General features: G+C 38.6%; 1 protein-coding gene across 6 annotated transcripts in view; it reads right to left on the bottom strand.

Annotated features, from left to right (window-relative positions):
• The window catches only part of LOC114453917 (dipeptidyl aminopeptidase-like protein 6), a 312,385-nt gene that overhangs the window by 47,526 nt on the left and 239,520 nt on the right, over positions 1-25,339 (bottom strand). For all 6 annotated transcript variants that reach the window (XM_028433929.1, XM_028433928.1, XM_028433930.1 and 3 more), the window contains 5 exons: positions 18,924-19,018; positions 18,492-18,566; positions 15,352-15,404; positions 14,044-14,125; positions 8,151-8,271 (listed from right to left, as the gene is read on the bottom strand). In XM_028433929.1, coding sequence (XP_028289730.1) covers positions 8,151-8,271; positions 14,044-14,125; positions 15,352-15,404; positions 18,492-18,566; positions 18,924-19,018 — 426 coding nt within the window. The remainder of the gene's footprint in view (positions 1-8,150; positions 8,272-14,043; positions 14,126-15,351; positions 15,405-18,491; positions 18,567-18,923; positions 19,019-25,339) is intronic.

The following is a 25,339-nucleotide window of genomic DNA, read 5'->3' on the forward strand; positions in this document are numbered from 1 at the left end:
GCTTCTACGTGGTGTCTGCTGATCATGTAGTGGGCTGGACTGGCACCAGGTCAGTAGGGGGCCCCAGATGCCAGAAAAACGTACACTATAACAGCTATGTTGTGTAGCTAATAAGGCCTCCCTAATGAGACTCCAAAACAATTGGCGATAACGCGTGTGTTAGGCTAATTTGTTCAAAGAAATCCAGCTACCAACGTGTTTAGCTTCAGTGAATTAACTGACCCCCTGCTGTTGGAGCTCAGTGTGGAATCACTGTCTCTCTGTCTGATGATGGACACTCATGTGTTACATGATCACTATGCATTAAACTGGATTTACAAGTGATGGGAATGCTTTTTAAAAAAATCCTGCATTCCTGCTGTCAACGCTGGCAGCTGCTTGAAAAGCATTGGTTGTGGAGTCAGCGGAACCGCCGAGGCTGTCCGACTCGCTCGGCTGGGGACGCCCAATCACCTTGGCTAGTGAAGGAGAAAGTAAATTCTCAAAGTGGCTGAGTATGTGTGGGATATCATGGGGTAGCGGTGCAGGAAGGGGCGAGTAAGCCACTTTTAATGAGCTCCCTTCCAGCACGTCTCTCTTCACAGCTGCTTGGTGTAATGACCTCCAAGGTGAGCGGTTGGAGGTTCACCTGCTGATTTTTTCCCACCATGCTGTGGAGAATAAAACATTTTCTGAGAGGAAGTTATTCATGCATTAGTCTTGTGGCCAATGGGGAAGAATGAGAGCAGCATTGCAGACCATAGCAATATTTGGAATATTTTCCACTCTATAATGAAATATAAAAAACGGCCTTCAGTACGACTATGTATGATAGCAGTGGAGTGACGTGCAGTGACCCCTTCCTCCAACAGGGGGCACCAGTGATTCACGCTGAAACATGGCTGTAGCTGCACTGTTGCAGAACAGGGTTTGAGGGTGGAAAGAAGCAAATAAAGGCACCTTTATCTTCAAAAGTGCAATTTTTTTAATAGGCTTCCAACCAAAATGAATTCCACAGACAGAGAAAAGCTTCCCTCAACTTTGGTTCCTTTACATCATTAACAGGGTTCCTACAGCTTTAGTCAAAATAAATTCAAGACTTTTTAAGATTTTCTATTGCCATTTGAAATTACATTTCAGACCAACTTCACAGTTTTTTCTGGTGTCTAGTGCAGACGTGCAACTGGCAGCCCCCAAAGTAAACACACAAAGAAATACACAAAATGACAGTAAAATACACAAAAAAAAGACTAAAATAATTAAAAACACAAGATGACTACAAAAATAGCCAGAAATTCATAAAACAAGAAAAATAAAATCCATTAAAAAAAAATTATTGATGAACAGAAAATGTTCCATCAAATTTACATTTTCCCGTGTCAATTATACATAAAAAAAAAATGAATGTTACCAATTATTTTAAAATGTGAGACTAATTACGATCATAAAATCATACTTGCGTGTTAAAATTAGGGCTGTTAAAATTAGGGCTGTCAAAATTGACGCGTTAACGCAAATTCCCTTTAACGCCACTATTCTTTTAATGTGAGATTAACGTACGTCTCGTTGGCCAACTTGCAGGAGACTGATTGAGCTTGGAGCTTTTCTCCACACTCCATGTCAGTAGAAGGTGGTAATGCCCCAAATGGTGGAGGCCGACCACCAATAAAGACCACAAAGAACAACAACATTCCGGCGGCCCTGTGCATGGTTGGAAATTCAGGTAGCAATGTGTTTGTGGATAAAGGTAAAGCAGCGTGTAGCTATGAACACAGAAAAAGGGCTTTTGGATGGAAAGTTCAGCTTCACATTGCACGCCAGTACTTGGCAACACCTGCTACATCTGTACCATGTGAGAAGTTATTTTCACTGTCTGGGCATGTTGTTCAGAAAAAGAAAGCTGCCCCGTCGTTCGAAAATGTAAACATGCTTGTGTGTTTGAGGACCTGGCACATTGCTAAGAAACAAACGTAATGTGGACAACCCATGAATATAATGTAGTAGCTCTTTGGTTTTATTCATTTAGTCAAGAATAGGATGGGAAAGGATGAGGTAGGATTCCACAGACTTTGCTGAATATAATATGAGAGCTGGTAATGGCACAATTTCTTTGTTTCAACACCCTATGTTGAGCATACTTTGTAGTAAGAGATGATTTTGTGTTTTGTGTTATGATTTATTTCTACCCTGGTGAGGTGGTTAGGCACAATCATATCGTGTGCTATTTGATTTGAGGTGGTACGTTTAGATGACAAATTTAAAATGTCTCTGCTGTGATGCAGAAGGATCAATTATTTATTTTAAGCTCTTTGAAATTTGGATGTTTAATCATTCTTTCCAAATGTTGAGTTGGACACTACATTGTCCATTTTGAATTCATGTTAATTTGCCCATTTGATGATTCCTGTTGGGCCGAGTTTTAAATGTTGCAATAATAAATATTTTTGCATAATGTACGCATATTGGTCCATTGGTTTATAAGAGTACTATAAAGTTGAAAAATATCCTTTAAATGTACAATCAGAACAGATACAAAATGTGATTAATTATCGATTAATCATGAGTTAATTATGAAAAAAATAGTCGCTTGACAGCTAAAATGTGAGACTTTTAAAACATTGATTTAAGATATTTTTACAACAATTAAGGCCTTATTTTTAGATTCATGAATTAAATGCTTTTTAAGACTTTTTCAAGATCAGCAGGAACCCTGAATAAGGTCATTGCACTGCTATCCTCATCCAGGTTTGAGACTAACTGTCACCTACAGATTCCAAAAACAAAATCGCAATCTAACTTAATGTCCCCTTTGCTAGAATACTAATCTTTCATTATAAATTGGTGATGCAACATGACATCCACGTTTTCCAGCCACTTATCAACAAAGCAGCTGTGACTATAAATACTGCAGTTATTTCAGTGTGTGATGAGGGAGCAGTGCAGGTGATAATTAGGTGTGAACACAAAGGTGCATAGCAGAAAGGTGAGATTCTTCTCACCCACTATAAACCTTTGATATGCATCTGATTCCCATGCACAGAATATACACCCTCACAGGATGAAAATGGACAGTGATCAAAGAGCACGAGTTACACAATTCTTTAATTCCTAGAGGATTGTGTTTGTTGAACGCGCAAATATAACACAATAAATGTGTTTAGCGCGTTATAATAATAATAATAATGACAATGGTTTGGATTTATATAGCACTTTTTTCGAGGAGTTTGAGTCCAGAAACCATTATTCATTAACACCAGTCACTCACATCAGTCATACCGGTGGTGGTAAGCTACAATGTAGCCACAGCTGCCCCGAGGCATTCTGACAGAAGCCTGGCTGGTGTTTTGCATCTACGGCCCCTTTGACCACTACCAACATTCATACGAGGCAATGGTGGGGAAAGTGTCTTGCCCAAGGACACAACAGCAATGACTTGGATAGAGCAGGATTCAAACCCCCATCCCTTCAGTTATAGGACAACCCACTCTACCACTGATGGATATGTACTCTAGGCAAGAGACGGAGATGAAAACAGATGAAAATAGCACACATAATGTGATTTTTTAAGCATGTTTGACAGGCAGGTTCTGACTGTCACAGCTTTACTCACAGATGGCTGCAGGTATTATTGGAGGAAACTACGTATTGTTGACATTTCTTATGAGTTTTTTCCCCCGTTTTTCTTTTTCTATCTGTATATTTTTCTGCTTTGCTTCTAGTTTTTTTCCCCACAGCATTGACTTTTTAACAGACAACCATCCATAAAGTGTTTCTCCCACTTATGTTCATTTGTTTGCTGTGATTCAAAAATATTACATTTCATTTTACATACTCTCTATGTTGAACACAATATTATCAGTACTTTCATGTTCAAAACAGACTCTTCTACACTTTGGTGCCTGTTATCTGCACGGAAAATCATCTACAGGTGAACAAAAAACACGTGCACACACAAGGTAGTGCTCTTTATATGGGATCTTAATAAATAAGACCCTTACTTTTCTTTCATACTAGGTTTTTTCTTCAAAGCATGAAAGCATACTGGAGTGTTATTGAAATATTATGTATCTAACCTTGCAGAAAAGGTGGAAACTGAATCCCACAAAGACATTTTTGAATTAATAGTTTCAGTAATTACATACTGGTGTTTAACTGGTAGGACACTGAAAGATTCTAAAGGTTTTTTTTTTTTTAGTTTCAATGAACAAGGCTGGACTGATTAACTGGATACTGGCACTGCTTCCACCCCCTAACACTAAACCACTGTGGGTTTGTGATTCATTTATCTGCACTGGGAGTGATTTATTCCTGCTTCACAGTGAAACTCTGAGCTAGTCTGGTTTAAAAGAAACTCCTTCAAAAATTATTTTCTCTCTCGCAGCTCCAGCCTCTACAAAGTAAACCAACTTTTCCCATCCCCTTTATTAATCTTTTCCTTTCCAATGCACAAGTGTTGATTATGTGGTTACTCGGCGCCTTGGGGCTCTGCCACAAGCAGAGCGATAAACAGAAACAACCTGACGAACAAGCCTCTCGATGCAAACACTCATCTAACCAAACATCTACGGGCGAGCGGGACTCAAATCAAAAGCACGCCGGGTTTTTATCTCAGCACTCCAGAGCCCAATAAACAGCAGCTTCCTCAGGCGGCGTCACACTGCAGGATGTGTCGGTAATCTGACAGCTGACAGATGACAGAGCACTCAAGACTGTCCGGAGGCCGTTTGGACTATTACGCACAGGCTCAAGGCCCTTGGATCTGTCTCCTCTTTTTCTAATTTGGATTCTAATTTCCTTCCTTAGCCTCAGATTTTTCTGTCTCTACAGCCTGCTCTCTAAAACAAGCTGACACACACGTCCACGGATTAAGACTGAAAATGGGAGCCAGAGGAATCCAAGCCAGGGAGCTTATTTTCCAACCCTTTACCCTTTGGCGTTGGATCTGCCTCGTAGCAACGGGCAGAGATTAAGACCTCGTTTCTCCTTGCCAGGGTTAGTTGAAGCTGTAGCTCGACCTTGACTATAGCTGAGCATCAGTCATTAGCACTGAGAGTCTTCTCACTGATAAATGCAAACTACTGAACAAAGACAACATGCAGCCTGACCTCAGACCTGTCCCTCCCCCATGGAGGCCTAAACACTCTTTACTACACAGTGTGAAATCAGCCGTCAAAGGAAACCAAAGTTGATTACTTAATGTTGATGAATGCTCGACACAAGCTATTATGCAATTAGATAATTGCTAATTACTTTCAAGCACATGGATAATTGCTAAACCCCGAGTCATCTCATGAAACAACAATGACTGAAGTTGTTTGATGTTAGATTCACAGCAGGCAGAAAATAGAACAATGGATTGTTGTTATTTTTGTTAAATCCTCTAATAAATATGTTTTAGAGTAGTGTTTCTCAAATGGGGGTACTTGAGTGAGAAAGTGGAAATGAACAAACAAAAGTATAACAAAATATGAGATTTTATATATTTTTTTAAATTAGTATTATACAAATATTGATAGAAATGATCTTAGAACATGAACTGAAGATACAAAGGTCAGTTTTGGTCCCACACCAGGTGGGAGATGACTGGAAAGGATGAAAACTATAGAAATAAATCTATTCAGGAGGAAATACTGTTTCATTTCACTTATTTACAAAGTGATATTCTTTAAAATGTATGTTATCACTCATATATCTGAGAAAAAAGGGGTGACTTGGATTTAGAAATGGGAGAAAGGGGGTACTTGGGCCAAAAAAAGTTTGAGAACCACTGTTTTAGAAGGTAAATACTTTTAGTATTTAGTCTGTTTTAGGCTATAAATCCTAACATAAACAATAAATATAAGGTGTATTAGGTATGAGATATTGTGAGGAAAAATGAAAATGATCATTGTTATTTTTGAATAATTGATTCCCACAGAATTTGATCCTCTTCTAAGAATATAACGTACTCAGCCCCAAACAACCAACTCTATACGACAACAGTTTAGGTTCACAAAGCCTTGATTTATTGCTCAGTCATTCACTTTTATTTCAACATCATGAAGCTGACACTGAGTTGCGTCTCCTGAGTCAGAGATTTATTCTGCCAATAAAGGATGGCGTGTAAATTACCAAGGAGTCTGCAGCCCATTAATATCAGTCGAGGGGTCCTAATGTGAAGTAACACACTGATTAATGTGGGAAGGACCAAAGGTGGACGTTGTTTTTGAAGGAAGGGTTTTTAAAAATCAGAAGATAGACCATAAATAAAAGAAGAGAGAGCCTTTTGACACACTGGCGATCTCAGATAACCTTTTAAAGCATCAGAGGGAACCATTAAATATCAAACACAGCCAACTGGTGGGCCTGGACACACACATAAAATAACTTTAAATAATGCACAAAATTACTTAAAACACACACAAAAATAGACATGACTCAAAAAACAAAAAACACGAACACACAAAATGAGACACAAAATAAGTTAAAAACAAACAACGCCAACAAAAATACACCAAAATTACTCAAAAACACACAATGAATTAAAGGCACAAAACAACCACAAAAGAAACACAAATTTGTTCCAAAAATACACAAAAAAAACAACAAAAACACACAAAATAAATAAACACAAATTACCAACTTAAATACACAAAATGGCACAAAAAACGCATCATATTACCTCAAGAATAAAGACAACAAATGGCAACAAAAACACAAAATGAAATAGACACACACGACAACAAAAACACACAAAAATGACTTAAAACACACAAAACAACAAAAACACACGGAATGAATTAAATGCACAAAACAACAACAAAAATACAAAATAATGACTCAAAGGGGGTATACTACAAAGCGTGATTACCTCATCGCACTAACTCCCGGGATTTAATCAGTGTGTGCTGTCCTACGAAGCTTGCTAATGTCTTACGGGGCAAAAACACCATGGTAACCTAAGCTGAACGACTAACCTGGTTGGGCCCAAAAAAACGCTACACAAAACGACTCCAAAAATACACAAAATGACAACAAAAACACACAAAATGAATAAGCACACAAATTAAGAACTAAAACACTCAAAATGACCCCCAAAAAAACCCATCAAATTACCTCAGGAATAAAGAAAACAAATTCAAAAATACACAAAATGACAACAAAAATATACAAAATGTCAAAACTCTTTGTCCTTTCCATTTGTTAATGTTGTATTTGATCATTTTTCTAAATGCTGACATGAAAGTTGATCATGTGACAGATCAGTTGTCCATCTCTGCTTTAGATCATCAGCTGTTGTCGCTCCTCTCTAGGATTAGGAGCTGCTTGTGCATCCTATAGTATGTGGAGTCTACAATCTGCTCTGTCTGAGCTGGCTGTGTCCCATCTCCCTGTGGCTTGGTTATTAAAACACTGTTCCACTGGAGCAGCGACGGCACCCCAAGCAACGTATACAAATTCATTAGTTGAATGCAAACAGCTACGGCTTACACTGAAAGGCAAACAGGTATGCTTTGATCGCTGATGTCGACACTCGGAGAACAGATGAATGTTAATCAACAGATGTAGAACATCACGTTGCGCGCCACCAAGGCTGTGTGCCGTTTTTACTACAAACGTGTTCTAATACTAGCCTAGCTTAGCACAAGTGGCTCAAAACGAAGCAGCCTTTCTTTTGCTGCATTCCAGGCAACTAGGAACTCAGAACTTTCCAACCTCTTAATTGAAAAAGTGCATTGAAAAGCCATCTGATGTGAGAGCTTCCACTCGGCAAAGTCGGAAATAAAATGTATGACAGCTGTCTGAACAAAACTTTGATTAAAAGCATTTTTAATGCCAAAAAACATTAGGAAATAACATACATTACCTATGTTTATAGTTTATTTACCTCTATTGTTATTGTGATTTTATAATGCCTTTAAAATGCTTCATTTTGCACATGACTTCATTTTATTTGCGCCCTGTGCTGAATAATGTTATTTTACCATGTCATTCTAATACAAAAATCCTAATCTGAATAATCATAGTTTTAATAACGCAAAATTATTGAATTCAGCGTAAATGGTATACTGATCAGCCAGTGTTAGTCATTTCGTGTGTTTTTTGAGTCATTCTGTATGTTTTTAAAGTCATTTTGTGTGTTTTGGGAGACATTTTCTTCATTTTGCCTGCACTGCAGCATTATGTCTTACCTTCATACAGCCAATCACTGAGCCCGTTGAAGATGACACCTTCTTTGCCTGTGGACACCAGACGGATAGAACGGCTCTCGACTTTCGACCGATAGTAGATGTTGTTCTCAAAAATGAAGATCTATGAAAGCAAAACACATATAAAAGGACAGACAATTAAGTAAGAGATTTTCTATCCATTTAGGGTTCACATTCTTCCAAGGACGACAGCGTGATTTGGACTGTCGCTGTCAGAATTACTCGAAAGTAAGCTTTTACTGTCAGCATTGAAATGCATCAGAAAGGTGTCAGAGGAAAGCTTGATATTAAAGAAGAGACGGCCTTGGGAAAGAAAAATGTATTGTATCGCTGCAGAGATCAAACAAACAACCGCATTATACTGCTTTGAAACATTTGGGATTCACATTTTCAACCTTATCATTTCTCCTAAAGGAAACTGGAGTTAGAAGCCAAAATCCTTTCAGTTTCCAATAAATCAGCCAATCTCGAGTCTGGAATTTGACGCTCTCGTCCAAGTCCTGCAGGGTTCTTTGGAAAGCTGAAGGTCAACTCTTTCATTATGGAGAATAATAGATCATCAGCACACGGGGTGAACATGGCAGGGCAGGGTGGCTCTCAGGGCGAGAATTTAAATGTTAGAGCCTGAATGCCACGCTGAAATCAATCCCCGGCTATTACAAAAAAAAAGGGCCTCACTCAGTACCTCAATGATTATGGCGTCTCTTTTGCTTCCAGCAAGTATCATGGTGTGGGTTTGTGAACGATTCCCTGACTAATATTCACGCTGAGGAGCACAAGCAGCATGAAGTCCAATACGGCAGCTGTCCATGATTGCTGTGTGCTGATCTTTCACTTCAGCCCAGAAGGCAGACACTCAAAGGTCCATTGAAAGCTTTTCCCCCCTCAACACACCACATAACACAGAGTACACACTAATAGACACTTTGTAGGCAAGTATTTGGAAACAACAAAAAAAACATTTGAATATCTTGGCATAACTTTAAATTGAAAACTTAAACTTAATTCAAAGATAATATTTAGCTTGAGGCTGCAACACAAATTTAACTTCCATTCAAACATCGGGTGAAGTCATTAGTTCATGTAAAAATATCTGCATCCATTAAAAAGCCATAAACAACTAAAACTGAAACACAGAGGCTGTGTTTGAAATGTCATACTAATGTACTACTCATTCTAAGTTTGACGTCAAAATTAGTATGTAGTGCGTTCACACTAGATAGTATGAAAAGATTGATTACGCGATAAATACCCAGATATATACTATATGGGGACATTTTTAAAGTTTGCACAAAGGGCACACTCGTCATACTCAACCGCCCCATGATGCATTGCGAACGAAATGTAAAATTGTCCTTGTACCGGCTTCAAGCTAAAAATCAAACATCCACTTTTCAAAATAAAAGCATCTCTTCTTGTCTTCCAATAGTATTTTAACACTTTAAATAGGGCTCTTGTTTTGAAGTTAACAGGAAGTTTTGTCAGTAGCACAATGGCGGGTCTCTGAAAATCTACAACATGTCAGCATGAAATGTGTTTCCACTTGTTTTATGGATCAAATGAGCACATGTTGATATTCTACTTGGTCACTTTCTCACTTAAAATGCTTTCAGAACTTTCAAAGGTGGAGAATCAACGAAGACATTTAGCATCTGTGTGCTTTTAAATAACTTTAAATAGACATCAGAAAAGAAGATCGATTACATACGTGTTATGGAAAGCAGATAGTGTCAACATGCTGGCATGATTGAAAAATAGATTAATAAAAAAGTGTTGTTGCAGTCCTAGTTGTGAGGAGTAACTAAAATCCAGTTTTTCCGGCTGAAAACAAATTTATTTGGGTATGAGGTAGTGTTGACATTTGATTTAGGTGTTGACATTTTAGTAAAAATATATCATTTTGGAGCATTTTTGTAAACTGACTGCCCTCTATGGGTTGAAACCTCACAACTACAATAAAATTTAGCTGAGAATGGTGGTTTATGGCATTTTAGTGGCTTCTTACGTCACGAACCACCACTGCTGAGCCCGCCCCTTCTATAAAAGCTAGCATCTGTTGACTCTGCAATCTGTGGTGAGTAGGTTGGATTAAGAGAATTGATAATAGACAAGTATAGTGAATATTGAGTAGCTTTGTTAGCATAGTATAGATTGTTCTTCGTAGATTTTGTAGCATAGAGTGGGTGTGTTTTAACTGCTCCAGAAGCCCCGCCCTTAATCAACACTTAAAAAAAAAAATTCCCAGCCACAAGTTTAACTTATATAAAGGGCTTTAAGCAGTGAATCTCTGTGAAAAAGATGATCTTTGTAATCAAAAACAGGACAAAAGAAAGATAAACAGATAATGCAAAAACTGAGTCCATTCTGCATTCTAAGCAGCGTAGGAGGTCATCGTCTGAAAGGAAAGTGCTGACTCAGCAGTCACCGAAAGGCCAAACACATTGAAGCTCAGTGGAATCAGTTTATGCATTTAATGCATCATTTGTTTGATGTTAAAGAGCTGGAGGTAAACGCTTTAGCATGTGTGCCTCTCCATGGGCGAGTGGAAGAAGATCCAAACCAGTGCAGTGGGGACCTCTGAGATCTGTAATGGGTTGGATGATTGATGAATTTATGAGACTTACGTTTTGGTCTACGACCTCAAACACACGGCCTATGGAAGTCCGGGGAAACCAGCTGCTCTGCTGCATGCTACCATAACTCGCCCAGTGCAAGTAAAAAGCACTTTGTGACTAATGGTGTGAAACTTGAGGCTATATTAATCTAGCAGCAGTAGTAATTATTCCACTGATGAGATAACAGGTAATTAATAGCATTGTGCTGCAGGATGTAATCACTTACGGAGTGACTACCCGGCAAAGCGACAGCCTGCAGCTCATTAATGCACTGACGGTTGTGTGTGAGCGTGTGTGTGTGTGTGTGTGTATGTGTGTGCGACATCGGAGCAGGACGATGACTCATCTTGGAGAAATTGCAAAGGGCAATCGAATCTTGTCAAATCAAAAATGTGTTTTGTTGGGAAAGTCAGTGAATTATTCACGCCTTGAGGCACCAAATTGTTTCTGTGTACAGCAATCAAACAGTGCAATGAGAGACGATTCACTGACTGAGGGCAAGGGAAGTGCAGGAGATTAATTGTTTTTTTTCATTGTGCAGACAAATTCCCATGCTGAGTTGAAATCCCTTAAAATTCAGAGCCAGAATCCCAATAGGACTTCCACCAACCAATTTCCGATGAATCCATGCTGGGGGGAGTGGAAGCTAATGGGAAGTGTTATGAAACATTTTGTCAGTCGGGGGAAATACTTCATGCAGGCATTTCAATTTTAAAAATGACTAATGGGCCAGAGCACAACAAGTCAACAGAAAGCATAAATACATGAAAAACTGCAACAATTTTATCAACCAATAAAATTTCATCATATAGTTCTAGAACTAGAGACCAAATGTAAACAAAGGCAGGACGACTGCAAATTTAATCACCAGTTTTACCATTTACCTCTTAATACATTCATCAAAAGAAAAAAAAATGGACAAAAATGCTTTTAAAGGGAACCTGTAGTGACTTTCAATTGCAAGCCCTATCAGATTTTCCTCCTCTGAATCGCTTTAACATCCTCTTACCCCCTGGTAAATCCACTCTCTCTCCTGCTCACTTGTGTCACGCAGGCCTGTGTCGTCTTCGATGTGCATCTTCGTCCATGTCAAAAGTAGCTCCAACATGCATCATTGGGTCGTCCGTAAAAACAATATTTTTTACTGACCTGGAATTTACAGGGCTGCCTCTGATGGATTGTACTTTAATGTATGAAACTGTTAAAAAATGAAAAGTGTGAATGCACACGTCTTTTGTCAATTAGATCACGATAAAGTTAAAGACTAAGATTAGTCGGCCTCGATGACTGGACGTCTGTGTGTATACTTTATTGTTGGATGTCCTATTGGGCCTAATGATTGGTTTGTATTACTATCTCCCTGGGGGACCTTTCTTTATTTACTTTGTATGTACAGTATAAATTATTTGTATGTTTTCTAAAGTAATTCTCTTGACCTTCTGTATTTTGTTCCTCGTTTTGTAGCATAAAAATCTCACTCGTGAGCGGCAAAATATGTACAAATGTATGTTTGTCTGAGAGTGAACACTCTATTTGAATGCTCTCATTAAATAATAAAAAAAAACAAAACAAAAAAAGATTAGTGGGCCTCTTTTTTAGGTTAGGTTTAGCTTCTATTAATAACAAACTACTATCATCATTAATCATATTATTTTTTTTTCCTTTTCTTCTATCTCTTCCCTTGTAATGCATGCACACACACACGCGCGCAAACACACTCACGCACACAGAATTTGTAAATATTGTTGTTATTGTCTCTGTCTTTGTCTTGTATGTTCCAGCATAAAAAATAAAAAGACTAAGATTATTCTACATTTTTCTGGTCGGTGCAAGTTAGCGTCAAATAGAATAGAACATTCTTTATTGTACCTGCATAGAGGATGCAACAAAAACGGTGAAGCTCTATATTTGAGTCCATTAGTCAGAGTTTTGATTCACTTGTATGAACTCCCAGAGCAGAGAAAGTTGAACAGGTGGAAGCCTGGGTGAGAACGGTGTGTAAACGGTGTTTTTGCTCTGCTGAGGTAGAGAAAGCTGTTGAGGTCGTACAGGGAAGGGAGAGAACGTAGAATGAACCAGTTGGTACAGCAGAGTGTGATGTAGGAGGTCAGCACTGCACACACTGCAGGCCTTGCTGAGTGCTGTGGTGTTCTGAGTCCAATGTAAGGTCAGCAGAGATGATGGTACTCAGGAGTTTAAAGATTTAGACCCTGTGCCACCATAACGTTTAGGATGAACTCCTTCGTTTTTTGGTGGCTTTAATGTCAGGTTTGGTGGTTAAGCACCGACCTGTAGAAAACCAGGGCCGGACTGGACTTGATGTTAAATGAGTCATGAGACAATTTTATATATATTATTTATATCTTTAATGAACAGATTCTAATCTAGAGTATGTATGTGGTTGTCAGCCAGAAAGGGTCAAAGGTGAAAACTAAACACATGTTGCATTACAGGCAAATGGCAAATAGTTACATTGCGTTTAACCCTAGAACACAATCAGCAGGTGATTTTTACATTTAAATTTAGTTGTGCTTGTCCCACTTTTTCCTACAGGCACATGTTCAGGTAATTTTTACGTGTTAGTAACTCATTATTGCAACACTGTAGACTTATGTACTGACTGCATCTAAGGAATGCAGTCATTAAGAGTGGTCCTGAAATGTCCATGCTATTTTTATTTAGTCCAGTAGTTGTAAATAATTATCACAAAGTGGTGATTTCCAAGGAAATGCATAGAGTGATAAAAATATTTTAGTCAGGTGATCATATTTTTATTTATTTTTTAGAATTTTTTGTCCTCAAATTCCTATTTTTTCAGTAATTTTGGTTAGTTTTTTAAAATTTTGTTCGGCATGGCATAGCTGAAAATAAAAGAATACAACTCTAATTTGTCATGTATTGTCATATTTTGATTATAATTACTTATTACCTATTACCTATTTATTGGGTACAGTATATTATATCAAAGAAAAAAATCACCTGGCAATAGTGATGCTGTTACTAAATTTGAAAAACCCAAATTGAGAACAGTGACAAAAGAAAGGAGCATTTCAGCTTAGGAGGTCAGAGATGAGACTGTGACTGTGCTGCAGTTTGACTTTATTTAATGTAATTTATTTATTATGGAGGGGCAGACGTTAGAAGTTTACCTTTTTTTCTTCTTTTTTCAATGTGGAGGACAAAGAAATGTGTTTTAATGTATTGAATGAAATAAACAAAGTAATTTTAGCGATAGTGTTCTCGGGTGTTTGTGTCCTCACCAGCTGCTGATCCTGAGGTCCCCAGCCTGCGTACTGGAGCTGAGCATTTCTCACTTCTGGAGGGTTCAGGTTCCACGTCTCCCTGTGGTCAAACACACATAAACAGAGATATGTCGGCTGCTGCTGACGAGCACATGCGGAGCGTCTGGTAAACAAAGTGAAGCCATAAATAGCGGCGTTGCCTTTCCTGAGATGAAAAAGTGCTGCTTTGTGCAGGCTGGAGAGTTAGAGCTGCCACTGCATCTCTGCCTGCAGCTGAAGATGGATGAGCACTGGTGCGCGTGTTTGTTTGTTTGTTTGTTTTTAAAAGGTCACCACCGGGTGGCAGCACAGAAATAGTGGTGACAGTGGTGTGATCTGATGGCCAAATGAAGCCTTTAGCCTCAGACTGCTCTGCTCCCTGATGCAGCAGCTTGGATCAGCAGCAAACATGACATGTACCAGTAATCGAACGTATAAATGCTACTTTTACCATATTAAAGTCAATAAATCAGAATTTACAGGAGTGTGAGGAGAGTGATCCTCTTTTCCAAAACCTAAATTGTAAAAAACATTATGTTAGCACCAATCAATCAAAGCAAAACCATTTTTTACTTTTATTTGACCTAAAACAATTAGGGTTAGCTCAATGATTGTTCTGCTTATGTGTCAAACACTGGGACATCAGTCCATCTTAATTCTAGTCAGAAAATCCCTCTGAACACTAACTTTAGGCCCCATTAACATGCCAAATAAACATGTGATTTTCACTTATTTAAAATAATATAAATTTGATCATATGAAACAGTTTCAAATACATAAATATATATGTACATGTTTGTTTGCAATAACATAGTTGAACAAATTAGCCAAGATTTGAGATTTTTTCCTTTGAAAAAGTTGCAGACACTTGTTTTTTGTGTGTCAAATGTATTTAAAAGAAAACTCAAATGAAATTAACTGTTCAACTTTATCATGGTTTTTAAAAAAGATTTTTCATGGTCTTGGTTTTGACTCGATCTTACAGCACATCTTTGTTCCACAACTGCTTTGTTCTTCTTTCTCTGCCAATTTGGATCAACACAAACCAAACTGATCTGGTATGAAAACAATCTTTGTTGGTATATAATAAAATGTGATTAGACCTGATCTAATGTTGTCTAAATGTTTCTGTATCTGGCTGTAACAGACTTCAGCACTGTCAGACAGCTGAACCACAGGTAGCGCTAATGCTGATCCCAAGGTTGGTGTCGGTGGTGCATTGTGGGAGGCAAATGAGTATGTGAAAGTTTCCATCTTGATAATGATTTAACAGCTATTTTTACTCACGGCGTTTCCAGACTGCAGATGATGTAGAAAGCTGTGTAGGAATGCTGGTACACCTGTAAGAGGACACAGAGGACTACATTAAACTGCTTTAGCGACGCAGCCGTTAGCTTAGCTTCAAAGGTCCATGTAACAACATCTCTAGAGTGAATGAGAGATGAATTTATCTAAAACAGATCAATGAAAAATCAGGCTGTGCAGTGAGAACAACATCATCATCATGAAGGTATTTCTACAGGTACAAATCTGTTTTGCTAAAATGTGTTGCAAAAATTCCAGCAGCGCAGATTCACGTGAGAAAAAGCAGTTTGTGCGTCTGTAGTGGCAGATTTAGAAGTTGTTGTAAAAGATAATTGTTGGATTACAAGTTTGCAGCTGTCATTCTGTTTGTGTAAATCTACACATTTGTGAATATCTTTTTCTGTTGCTTCACATTCAGATCACGCATGTGTGAATATTTGAATCGGGTTTAAATTTTAACTCTACAGGTTCACATGTTTTCCTATCATTTGAGACATTAAATTTATTTCACACGTGTGTGGATTTGTGACTTTTTTATACAAGTAAACATTTCTACATACAGGTTCTCACATCACATTCTACAAGTTCTCTATACAGTTGTGTGACTATTATTATTGTGAAAATGTTGTAAACCTTTAGTTTCAGGATAACCCTGCTTTGTTCTGGTGTTTTGGTCATTTTTCTACTTTTGGATTCATTTTGATTTGAGTTTTTATCACGGTTGCTTTAGCCTGCTTTAGCAGGGATCCTCCACTGTTTTTACAAATGTGGCCTAAAACCTTTGAAATGTCCTTATGAGAAGATCTATGCCTAAGAAAACGCATTATTTTGCACCATATTCATTTTATTAACTTTTAAAACTGGTACTACTTTACACTGTGCACCGCTATATTGAAATGACGTCATTGGTGACGTGATTAACTCCTTTAAGTCTATTTAATTCTATAGGAGTTTAAGCATTCAGGATCATTTAGCAGCTTTTTCAGTCAAAATGACAACCTGTGCTGCTTTAGGTTGCTCTAAAAATCAGTAAAACTGAAAAAAAAATTGATGTAAACCTCTTTTGTTTACTGAGAGATGATAAATTAGAACCATGACCAGAAAAAAACTGTGGCCCCAGTTCCCATTGTGCTGTTTAATAAACGCCATTAAGGAGAGAAGAAGAGCTCAGCGTGCATGTAAATAAAGCAGAATCCTGCTGCTGCTCAACGTAGCAGCGGTTGACGTCATGTACGCCATGCGCCGCCATATTAAAATGACCAATGACGTCGTTTCAATATGGTGGTGCATAGGGTAAAGTAGTCCCAGTTTTAAAAGTTAATAAAACGAATATGGTGCAAAATAATGTGTTTCTAATAAGGACATTTCAAAGGTTTTAGGCCACATTTGTAAAAACAGAGGAGGATCCCTTTAAAAGAAAAGAACATTGATTTTTTTTCTTGTTATGCCCTTAAAAGAGTTCAAATATAATGTGATTCCATGTGTGTGTGAGTCACTGTTGACTGGGGTTGTTCAGCATGCTGTCTTTCTGGTAACTGCACAGGTTCTGAGCTAATTTATGTCTGATTATAGCTGTGTTGCTTTTAATGTTTTATATGTGCTTCTCTTATTTATGTATATTATTATGTTACTTCTATTCATGTCTCTTGTTTATGTCTCTGATGTCTCACCTTTGTGAAGTGTCTTTGAGCACGTGTAAAAGCACTTTCTAAAAATAATGTATTATTATTATTATTATTAATTTCATCAATAAATCACGTTGTCTTTTTGAAGGTGTACTGCCTCTAATGGTCGAACATGTCCTTTTTATGAAAACTTTTGTTATTTTTCATTTATAAAGAAGCTATAGCCACATGTAATTAGCTAAACTGCCTTTTCTTTTCATTTTATAATTTCAGTGTGAGACCTGTGTGTGTTGCTGGGAGAACTGAGATTGACTATTATTATTTGGACTAGATTTATATAGCGCCTTATAACCACACTGAAGCAGTCCCAAAGCGCTTTACATATCAACTCATTCACCCAATCACGCTCACATTCACACACCAGTGGGACAGGACTGCCATGCAAGGCGCTAGTCGACCATTGGGAGCAACTTAGGGTTCAGTGTCTTGCCCAAGGACACTTCGACACATAGTCAGGTACTGGGATCGAACCCCCAACCTCTCGATCAGAAGACGACCCTCCACCACCTGAGCCACGGTCGCCCTCATGGTATTTCTTGTGCCAGATACCATAAATAAGCCCGATTTATGCAAGAGACAACAACAACTGCTACACCAAGACGACGGCATGTGTCCTTTGACGATTTCAGCATAGGGCATGTAAATGCAGTTTGTATACTTATGTCTACTTAAATTTTCACAGGCTAATGTCTAGTTTTTTTTCCAGATTGTCATCTTAAGTGACTTTTATTCCACCAGCAGTGTATCAACTTTTAACTAGTGAGAGTTCATACACCCGTTAGCCATGTTGGTGTGCATGAATGTGCATGTGTGTGTGATTAGGTGAGCACTGAGTTGGAATGACCGTCATCCATCAAGGAGATGAAGGTGTTTAATGCAAACGCATGCAGTCGGACACACTCTACCACGGTGCTGTAATGCTGTCTGTTCATCTCATTTCATCACTCTGATGTATCTGCCAGAATCCTTCAAGCACTGACGGAAAGAGCAAACTGTGTGTGTAGTGACTCGTTGCTGAAACAGACTAAAGCAAACACGCCGCCATATGCCGCCCAATGGATGGGATGTATTTGAACAGCCTATATTAAGAGTTGGATTTGTTTGATGTGTATCACAGTGATGGCGTTGCAGCTGTACTGTCTGTTTTTCTCATGTTTCCTTTGCACATAAAAGATAAATTTGCTGCCAATCCTGCACCGCTGATGCCGTGTCGCTTCCCGTGTGGCGCTGTGGGCTTTGTTTGCTCTGCTGCCTCACACGCAGCAGTTCTGGCCCACGCTGTCGTGGCTGGCGGGCAGCGGTGTGCGATGGGCCTTCACAACGCCATGATTACTTCCCCACCCTTCCTCCACTCTCCGCCTCGCTTTTCTTTTGCGCTGACTTATTTAGCTGTCTGATGGCTAATGCAAAAAACATGCAAACAAAAGAGATGCTCACCAATGCAACGTTGTAGGCCAGCAGCACGTGCTTCATGTCTGGAGACACCTCGTATTTGCTGGCTTTGTACATCTCCTGCAGATGAAAACAGAACAGCGTGGAAGTAAAACAAGAGCACACGACGGGGCCTAATTGAGCAGTGATTGATTAGTTTCTGATGTAAACGACTGTAAAATGCACTGTTGAAGGTGACATTAATAATACAGACACCATGTTTAGTGACATCTACACCTCCATCTGCACATTTTTCCATGTCACAGAGCCTGGGGTGTTATACATGCGCTCCTCGTTTCACAGTGATGATGGATCACTTGCACTAAACAGCTGTGGGTGCTTTGATTTGATGACACTAATCATAAACATTTTAATTTAAATTCATGGGCTGTCCCTTCTTAGTGTGACCACAGAGGGAAGATGAAGAGAGCAACTCACAAACTTCTTGTGATGGACGAGGACGGTTTGTTCCCCGGTGTCAACGTTAAGTTTGACCACATCGCCGTCACGATTCCGGAATAGAAGTTCTGTACCTGTGAAGTAAGAGAGGACAAGCTAAGGATTAGGACTGATGAGTAGCCAATCAAAAACAAAAGATTATGGTCTGAAGGTAGCATTCATTTCATTGGATGATCATAGAATACACACTTGAACCAGCTGTTGCTTTTAAGCTGAATAATAAAACTTTGTTACTAATTTGAATCCGAACAGCCTCATGGGGGATTGTGAAACTGTCACGTAAATTATTGTTTGGTGTGTGCCGACACAATTCCTTAAATGTTTCCGTGCTGCATGGAACAAATGTCAAACTACCTTAACCTAACCTTAGTGAGGAAGCATAAAAGTCAGTCCTAGTTCCTAAACCTATCCACCGAACCTTTAACCTGAACCTAAATCCTAAAATAGTCCCCAACCTAACCCAACAGGAACTGTAAAAAAACCTAAAACAAAACTGGACTTTAAATTTGTTCTGAATCGCTGGAAATACTTCAAATTGAAATAAATACGTTTGAAATTCCTTCCAAGCAGTACAAAAAAACAAAAAAAAAACAAAGAAACTGTGTTGACACTCACAAAAAAATAGATTAATTTTGACAATAATTTAAGATTAGAAAGTTTTACGATTCCTCATAACATCATGTTGGTCAAAATGTCTTTGGAGTCATTTATAGAAACTTTAAGCCTCAAACACACATCATATCCCTTTATAAGTGAGCGTCACTATTTTAGGGATTATATCCAATTTTTTTAAAAATTATTTATAACATTTGCGTATGTTACAATTATTCTATGGTCTGTGATGAAACAGCATTTCAATCTGACGTACTTAGTTACAGTACATATTATCCAGTTCCTTGCGCATTATGACGTTCTTCTAAAGAAGACTAAAAACATTACGGTGGATGGATTTTGACATTGCATTTAACAGGAAATGAGTAAGCATTTGGATTCCATTGGCCAGGCAGACAAACTTCAGACAAACATGCCTTCAGCTGAACCTGAACTGGACCCTAAGTTGCTCCCAGTGGTTGACCAGCGCCATACATGGCAGCTCAGTACAATTGGTGTGTGATTGGGTGAATGAGTTGATAATGTAAAGCACTTTGGGACTACTTCAGTGTAGGTATAAAAGCACTATATAAATCAAGTCCATTTACCATTTACCTTAAAACAGGAAGTCTACACTAGCACGGCAACCTCACAAAACCAGTGTACGTTACGTGAATGGAGAATCACTAGGTTACAGTTTGTAAAACATATCAACCTCAACAAGTGTCTTTGTCGTTTGGGTTGAGAATCCCTTTAAAGTAGACCCATATATACATTTTTATAATTGCTTTTATTCATTGGTTTAATGTGGCTTGGCCTGTTGATTAAATATGTAACCAATTACTGGATAACACCTGGCTTATGACACGTTTAACCCTTTCTGTCATTTAGAAAGAAAAAGGTGCATTTACAAATGAACCAGATTCAAACATCTGGTTGTCACGTCCTGGTGTAAAGAACCCCCACCCACTGTCTTGGAGTGGTTGGGGATCCTTACCAGGAGGTCCTTTGATGGATTCATATTGAGTGTAGGTGAATCTGCGAATCTGAAGGTCACCAGCCTGGTGTCACAGAGAAAGCAAGACTTTCAACTTGACTGAAGTTTCACAACAAGAAACAGTCTCTCAGGTGTATCCATCAAAGGTTGAGTAGAACTCACCGACTGTCCTGGTTCACCTTCAGTCGAACTACACTCCTCTGTCTTATTGCTTTAGTGATCACCCGTAGGCGGACGAGCAGCCGTGCCATTTGGTGGGCTAATTAGACACCAGAGATTGTTATGCAGAGTGCTCGCTATCTGCAAGCATATCTAATTGTCCATTAGAGGTGACAGAATTACCATCACAATGGCTTTGATTCAGAACGTGCTTAGGGGAGCATTTTTAGGCTTTCTCAGATTCCACGGCCAAACCCCGCTTTGCCCCCTCGTTGCAAACTATCGACACACTGACAAGGGCATAGGATTCACTTCTTAATGGAAACCAAGGTGATGAATCATTTTACCTGGGCTTTATCTTGATAAACAGTTTACTTACTTTTTGAGCGGTAATTGCAGACGACTGGGCTTGAATGAGTGAAGAGGTGGAATGGAGATAAATCAGCGGCCAGAGAGAGAGAGGATGGATTTATTTGTCTAATTACTTTGTTTAGACAGCCTGACGTTTATTTAAAGACCAACGTTTTAATCAGGCAACGTTTTCATCTCTTTACCTCGTACCGTCATTGATATTCTCCCTTAAACACAGGCAGAAACACCACAGATATCTGAAGTCCCTCCCTACTGAGCTCACCACTTTAGACCTCACCCTCCATCTTTTTCATCTCCAACTCTTTCTCTTTACACCACTTCAAAACAAAACACCCATAGATTCCTCCACAGCTTATATTCCACACAGTTAATATTCAGCAACCTAATAATGCCTAAACAACCTGCTTTGAACACAAACCCAAGCTGGTAACGCAGCCTTCACCAAAATGAAAACTAATTAAAGGACACAAACTTAAAAACTTACTCAAGTACAGAGTATATTTTCTATATACAAACTCTGCATACACAGTCATGGGCTTTTAACACAAAAATAAATCTGATGAAGTGACTTTCTGACTTTTAATCTGCATCGATGCATTTGATTGTAGAAACTAATTAAACAAAAAATTACACAGATCTATAGGAATGTACACAAAGTCTATTACCATAGAATGTTTTATAATTTGGGAAAATTCCCATTAATGATCCAAAGTCACAAATGGATCGTTTGTTACGTGCAGGGGTGATGACCTGGGGATGTGGAACTAAAATTCAAAATCTGAAAGTTCACAGCTAATGATTTCTAGTAACTAAAAATATTATAGTAAATAAAAATCAAGCATACACATACATTTTGTTTGGCTACTTTCCTCGCATCTCCATCCTTAATGCCAGTATTTTTTTTTTCGTTGCTACAAAATAACGTGCAAGTGTGCCGTACATGCTACTTGTTGTACTGTGCCAACCTGGCAACGGATGCAAGTGCAAATACAGAGTGAGGGCCAGTTGAAAATCGGTGGCTAAAAGCATCTAAATCCTGCAAGCTGTGAGTCACATCGACAGCAGGCCTAATGTATGTAAGACATCTGTTGAAAAGCTTAACTGTAAATTATATAAAGAAAATCTGTTTAATCAGATGTTAAACAAAATATTGCTCAAAAGCCTTAACATAAAGAATTCAGAATTTATAATAAAATATTATTTTAGCACAACTAAGCTGCAAATTCCTATTTTGGGAAATGATAGCATAATTATTTTAATTCTTAGTGTTTTTCCTAATGACTCAAACAAGTAGCCATTAGAGAGCACCGACATCAACAGCCATCTCTTATCAGACTCTAAAGTGCTTCAAAAGCTATAAAGTTCAACATCTAAAATAGTCAAAAAATCAGAAATACATAAACGGACAAGCCCCCTATTGGTAATCCATTGTTCAGGTGACAGACAAGGCAAGGTTAACTCCAAACAGAATCACCAGACCTTTGCAAACCTAGAGAAATCTCAGCCTGCACTGTTTAGGATGGATTCGTGCAACATGTTGGGTGGGGCATCATTAGGAGGCTTGGTCTAAAAGTCAGCTTTTTTCTGAACCAATTTTAGCTCCTATCTGACATAACAGTTAAGTAGAATTTAAAATATACCATTTTTACTTTCAATGTTAATCAAAGTTTGATACAAAGTCTCCATATTGACAAGTGAGAATGAGAGGCAGTTTAGAAGCTGCAGGTGCAATAAAAAGGACTTTAAACGCACACTGGAGGTCAACTTGTTTGGGTTAGTAATTACTTAAGAAAGTGCTCCATTTACTTAATTCCAACTGGTTTAAAGGTGATTGCTGTGATAGCGTAGACCTCCCCGTTTTAAGCTTAATGCAGGCTTGGCTGATAGAGGCATCTAAATGCTCCGCCCAATGACATTTCTTATCTCATGGTAAGTGCAACGTCCATATCCGTCCACCGTAACATTCCAGGTCTTCTTAGGAATAATGTCAGAAACTGGATGATACATAATAAACACTAAAACCTCAGAATTAAATGCTATTTCACCATAGACCCTCTATGAGAGCGGAAATACGAAGAGTTAAAGTGCGTTCACACCGAACGCGACAGAAGGGACGGAAGTGACTAGATTACATTCAAATTAATGTAAATGACACAACCTCAAGTTATCTCCCCTCAAGCGACATGACTAGCGTGATTTGAGCGACGAGGTCAAGCACGACCTCGTCGCTCAAAGTTGAAAAATTTGAAGTTTTCAAGCGACTTCAAGCCCGTCCCTCACTGTCTGCAGAGCCGAGGCAACAGCCCCTCTCCCTGCTACAGTGAGATGGTTGCAGCGGAAGGCTTTCTCAACGCACCGGGGCAAAATTAAAGCGGTTAACCTCTTGAAAAAGGCTACATTCTGAGTGAACCCATCCTTTCGTAACTCCACAAGTTGATCATTTAAACAGTGAAAACGGCACTGTTAATGATAAGTGGTCATGACCTGTTGCCTGGTAATGATGTCACTGCAGCGATGAAGTAATTGAGTGACCAAAAAAGCACCACTATGTTCAAGTGACTCATCACAGGCGATTGAAGTGACTGCAGTCGCTACAGTCGCGGTTGGTGTGAACGTACCTTCAGCCTGATGTGACAGCGACATGATTCATATAAATGCCGACTGGCTGGAATCTCCAAAATAGGTTTGAGGTTAAAAGTTGATATCAAATGAATCCAAAGACATTTCTGATGCAAATTAGTGACTAACTTTTATTATTCAGCTTTAGAGCGATCATAAAAAGTGCACTACTGTAATTTGTTACATATTGCTTTGAGCGATTCTTTAAAACCAATGCAAGAGTGCCACCACATGGACAGATGTGGCAGTGCAACATTATACATCGCCACGTAATTAAATTAAATTAAATTAAATTAAATTAAATTAATTAAATTGGGGCTTTTTTGCCTTTATTGGTAATGTATATGTTGTTACACATATATCAAAATTTGTCCTCTGCATTTTAACCCATCCCTGGGGAGCAGTCGGCAGCCATTTTGCCATTTGTACTGCGTACTTTTGAACTAAATAGAAGACAGTCTTTGAATGCACATAATGTAGTAACGCTTTGCATCCTTAATTGTATTTTGAAGTTAAAAACACCTTTAGTGCACAGAATGTGTGTATTATGTATTATGCCAAAACGCAGAGGGACAGATTAAAATCCAGCTTTAATATGATTAAATCCACTAAAGGTCCAAAAGCACGGCTGTGCAAACTCAAACATGGCTTTTCATTAACCATTCTTTTACCAAAGGACTCCTCTTTTTAGTTGCTTTTGGCACTTAGCTCCTGAGTATGTTCTTGACTGTGAGATCAGAAACAACACGTGAGAGCCGAGTACTCAAGAGTGCTGTTGAGTGATGCGTGAGTAGAGATCATCAAACTCTGATGAAATGTGTAATTTTCCTTTAATTCTTGAATGTTGTCCCCTAAGTACAAACAAATCAAGTAAACGCCTTGTTATTGCAGATAAGAATCATTTATCCCTTTGAGATCACTTAGAGTATTAGAGTAAGGAACGTCTGCAGCTATAGGAGCTGACAGATGATGAGCTCAGCTTTCTGAGATGAATTTTTTTTAATTTTTTCCCACTCTGCAGTTAATTTGTTCACACCAAAGGCTGCGGATGATGACCGGGTTGATGAAAGTGACTCAAGCAGCTGGAGGGACAAATACAGTGTCTGTCAATAGAGGAATTAAATTTAATTAAAAATCAATAAGGCGCTCCATTGAAAATTCCCATCCTGTTTTATTTCTCACCAATTTAGTGTCTTTCAGTCGAAGCTTCTCGAAGGAAAATACCCTGTAATAGATATGTGCTTTCTTTCCCTCCTAGAGGCAAAGCTGCACCGGCACATCACAGAGCTTAATATTTATCTCTGATAAATGACTGTGTTGACTAATGAATAGGAAATGAGCAGAGGCAGGAAACCACCCAGGGCTGCATCGAACCGACCTGCAGCTGGACTTCATCTGTGAAATCGGGGAGATTGCCAACCTCGTATTTTCTAAAGCATAAGATAAGTGTGAGTCAAAGCATTATGTTATTCTTTCATTAGACACTCGATATAAGCGCAGAGTGAGCCACACAGTACTGTTTACACAGCGTCATACCAAACAAAAGCTATAAAAAGCCCTTCGGTCGAGACATTTATTATTCCTCACCCACAGAAAAGTTGGCAGAACAGCACAAATCTTTGAGAAACTTCCTCTAAACTTCTATTGCAGCCAAATT

The sequence above is a fragment of the Gouania willdenowi genome, chromosome 20 (genome assembly GCF_900634775.1).
Source record: "Gouania willdenowi chromosome 20, fGouWil2.1, whole genome shotgun sequence".
Taxonomy (NCBI): Eukaryota; Metazoa; Chordata; class Actinopteri; order Blenniiformes; family Gobiesocidae; genus Gouania; species Gouania willdenowi.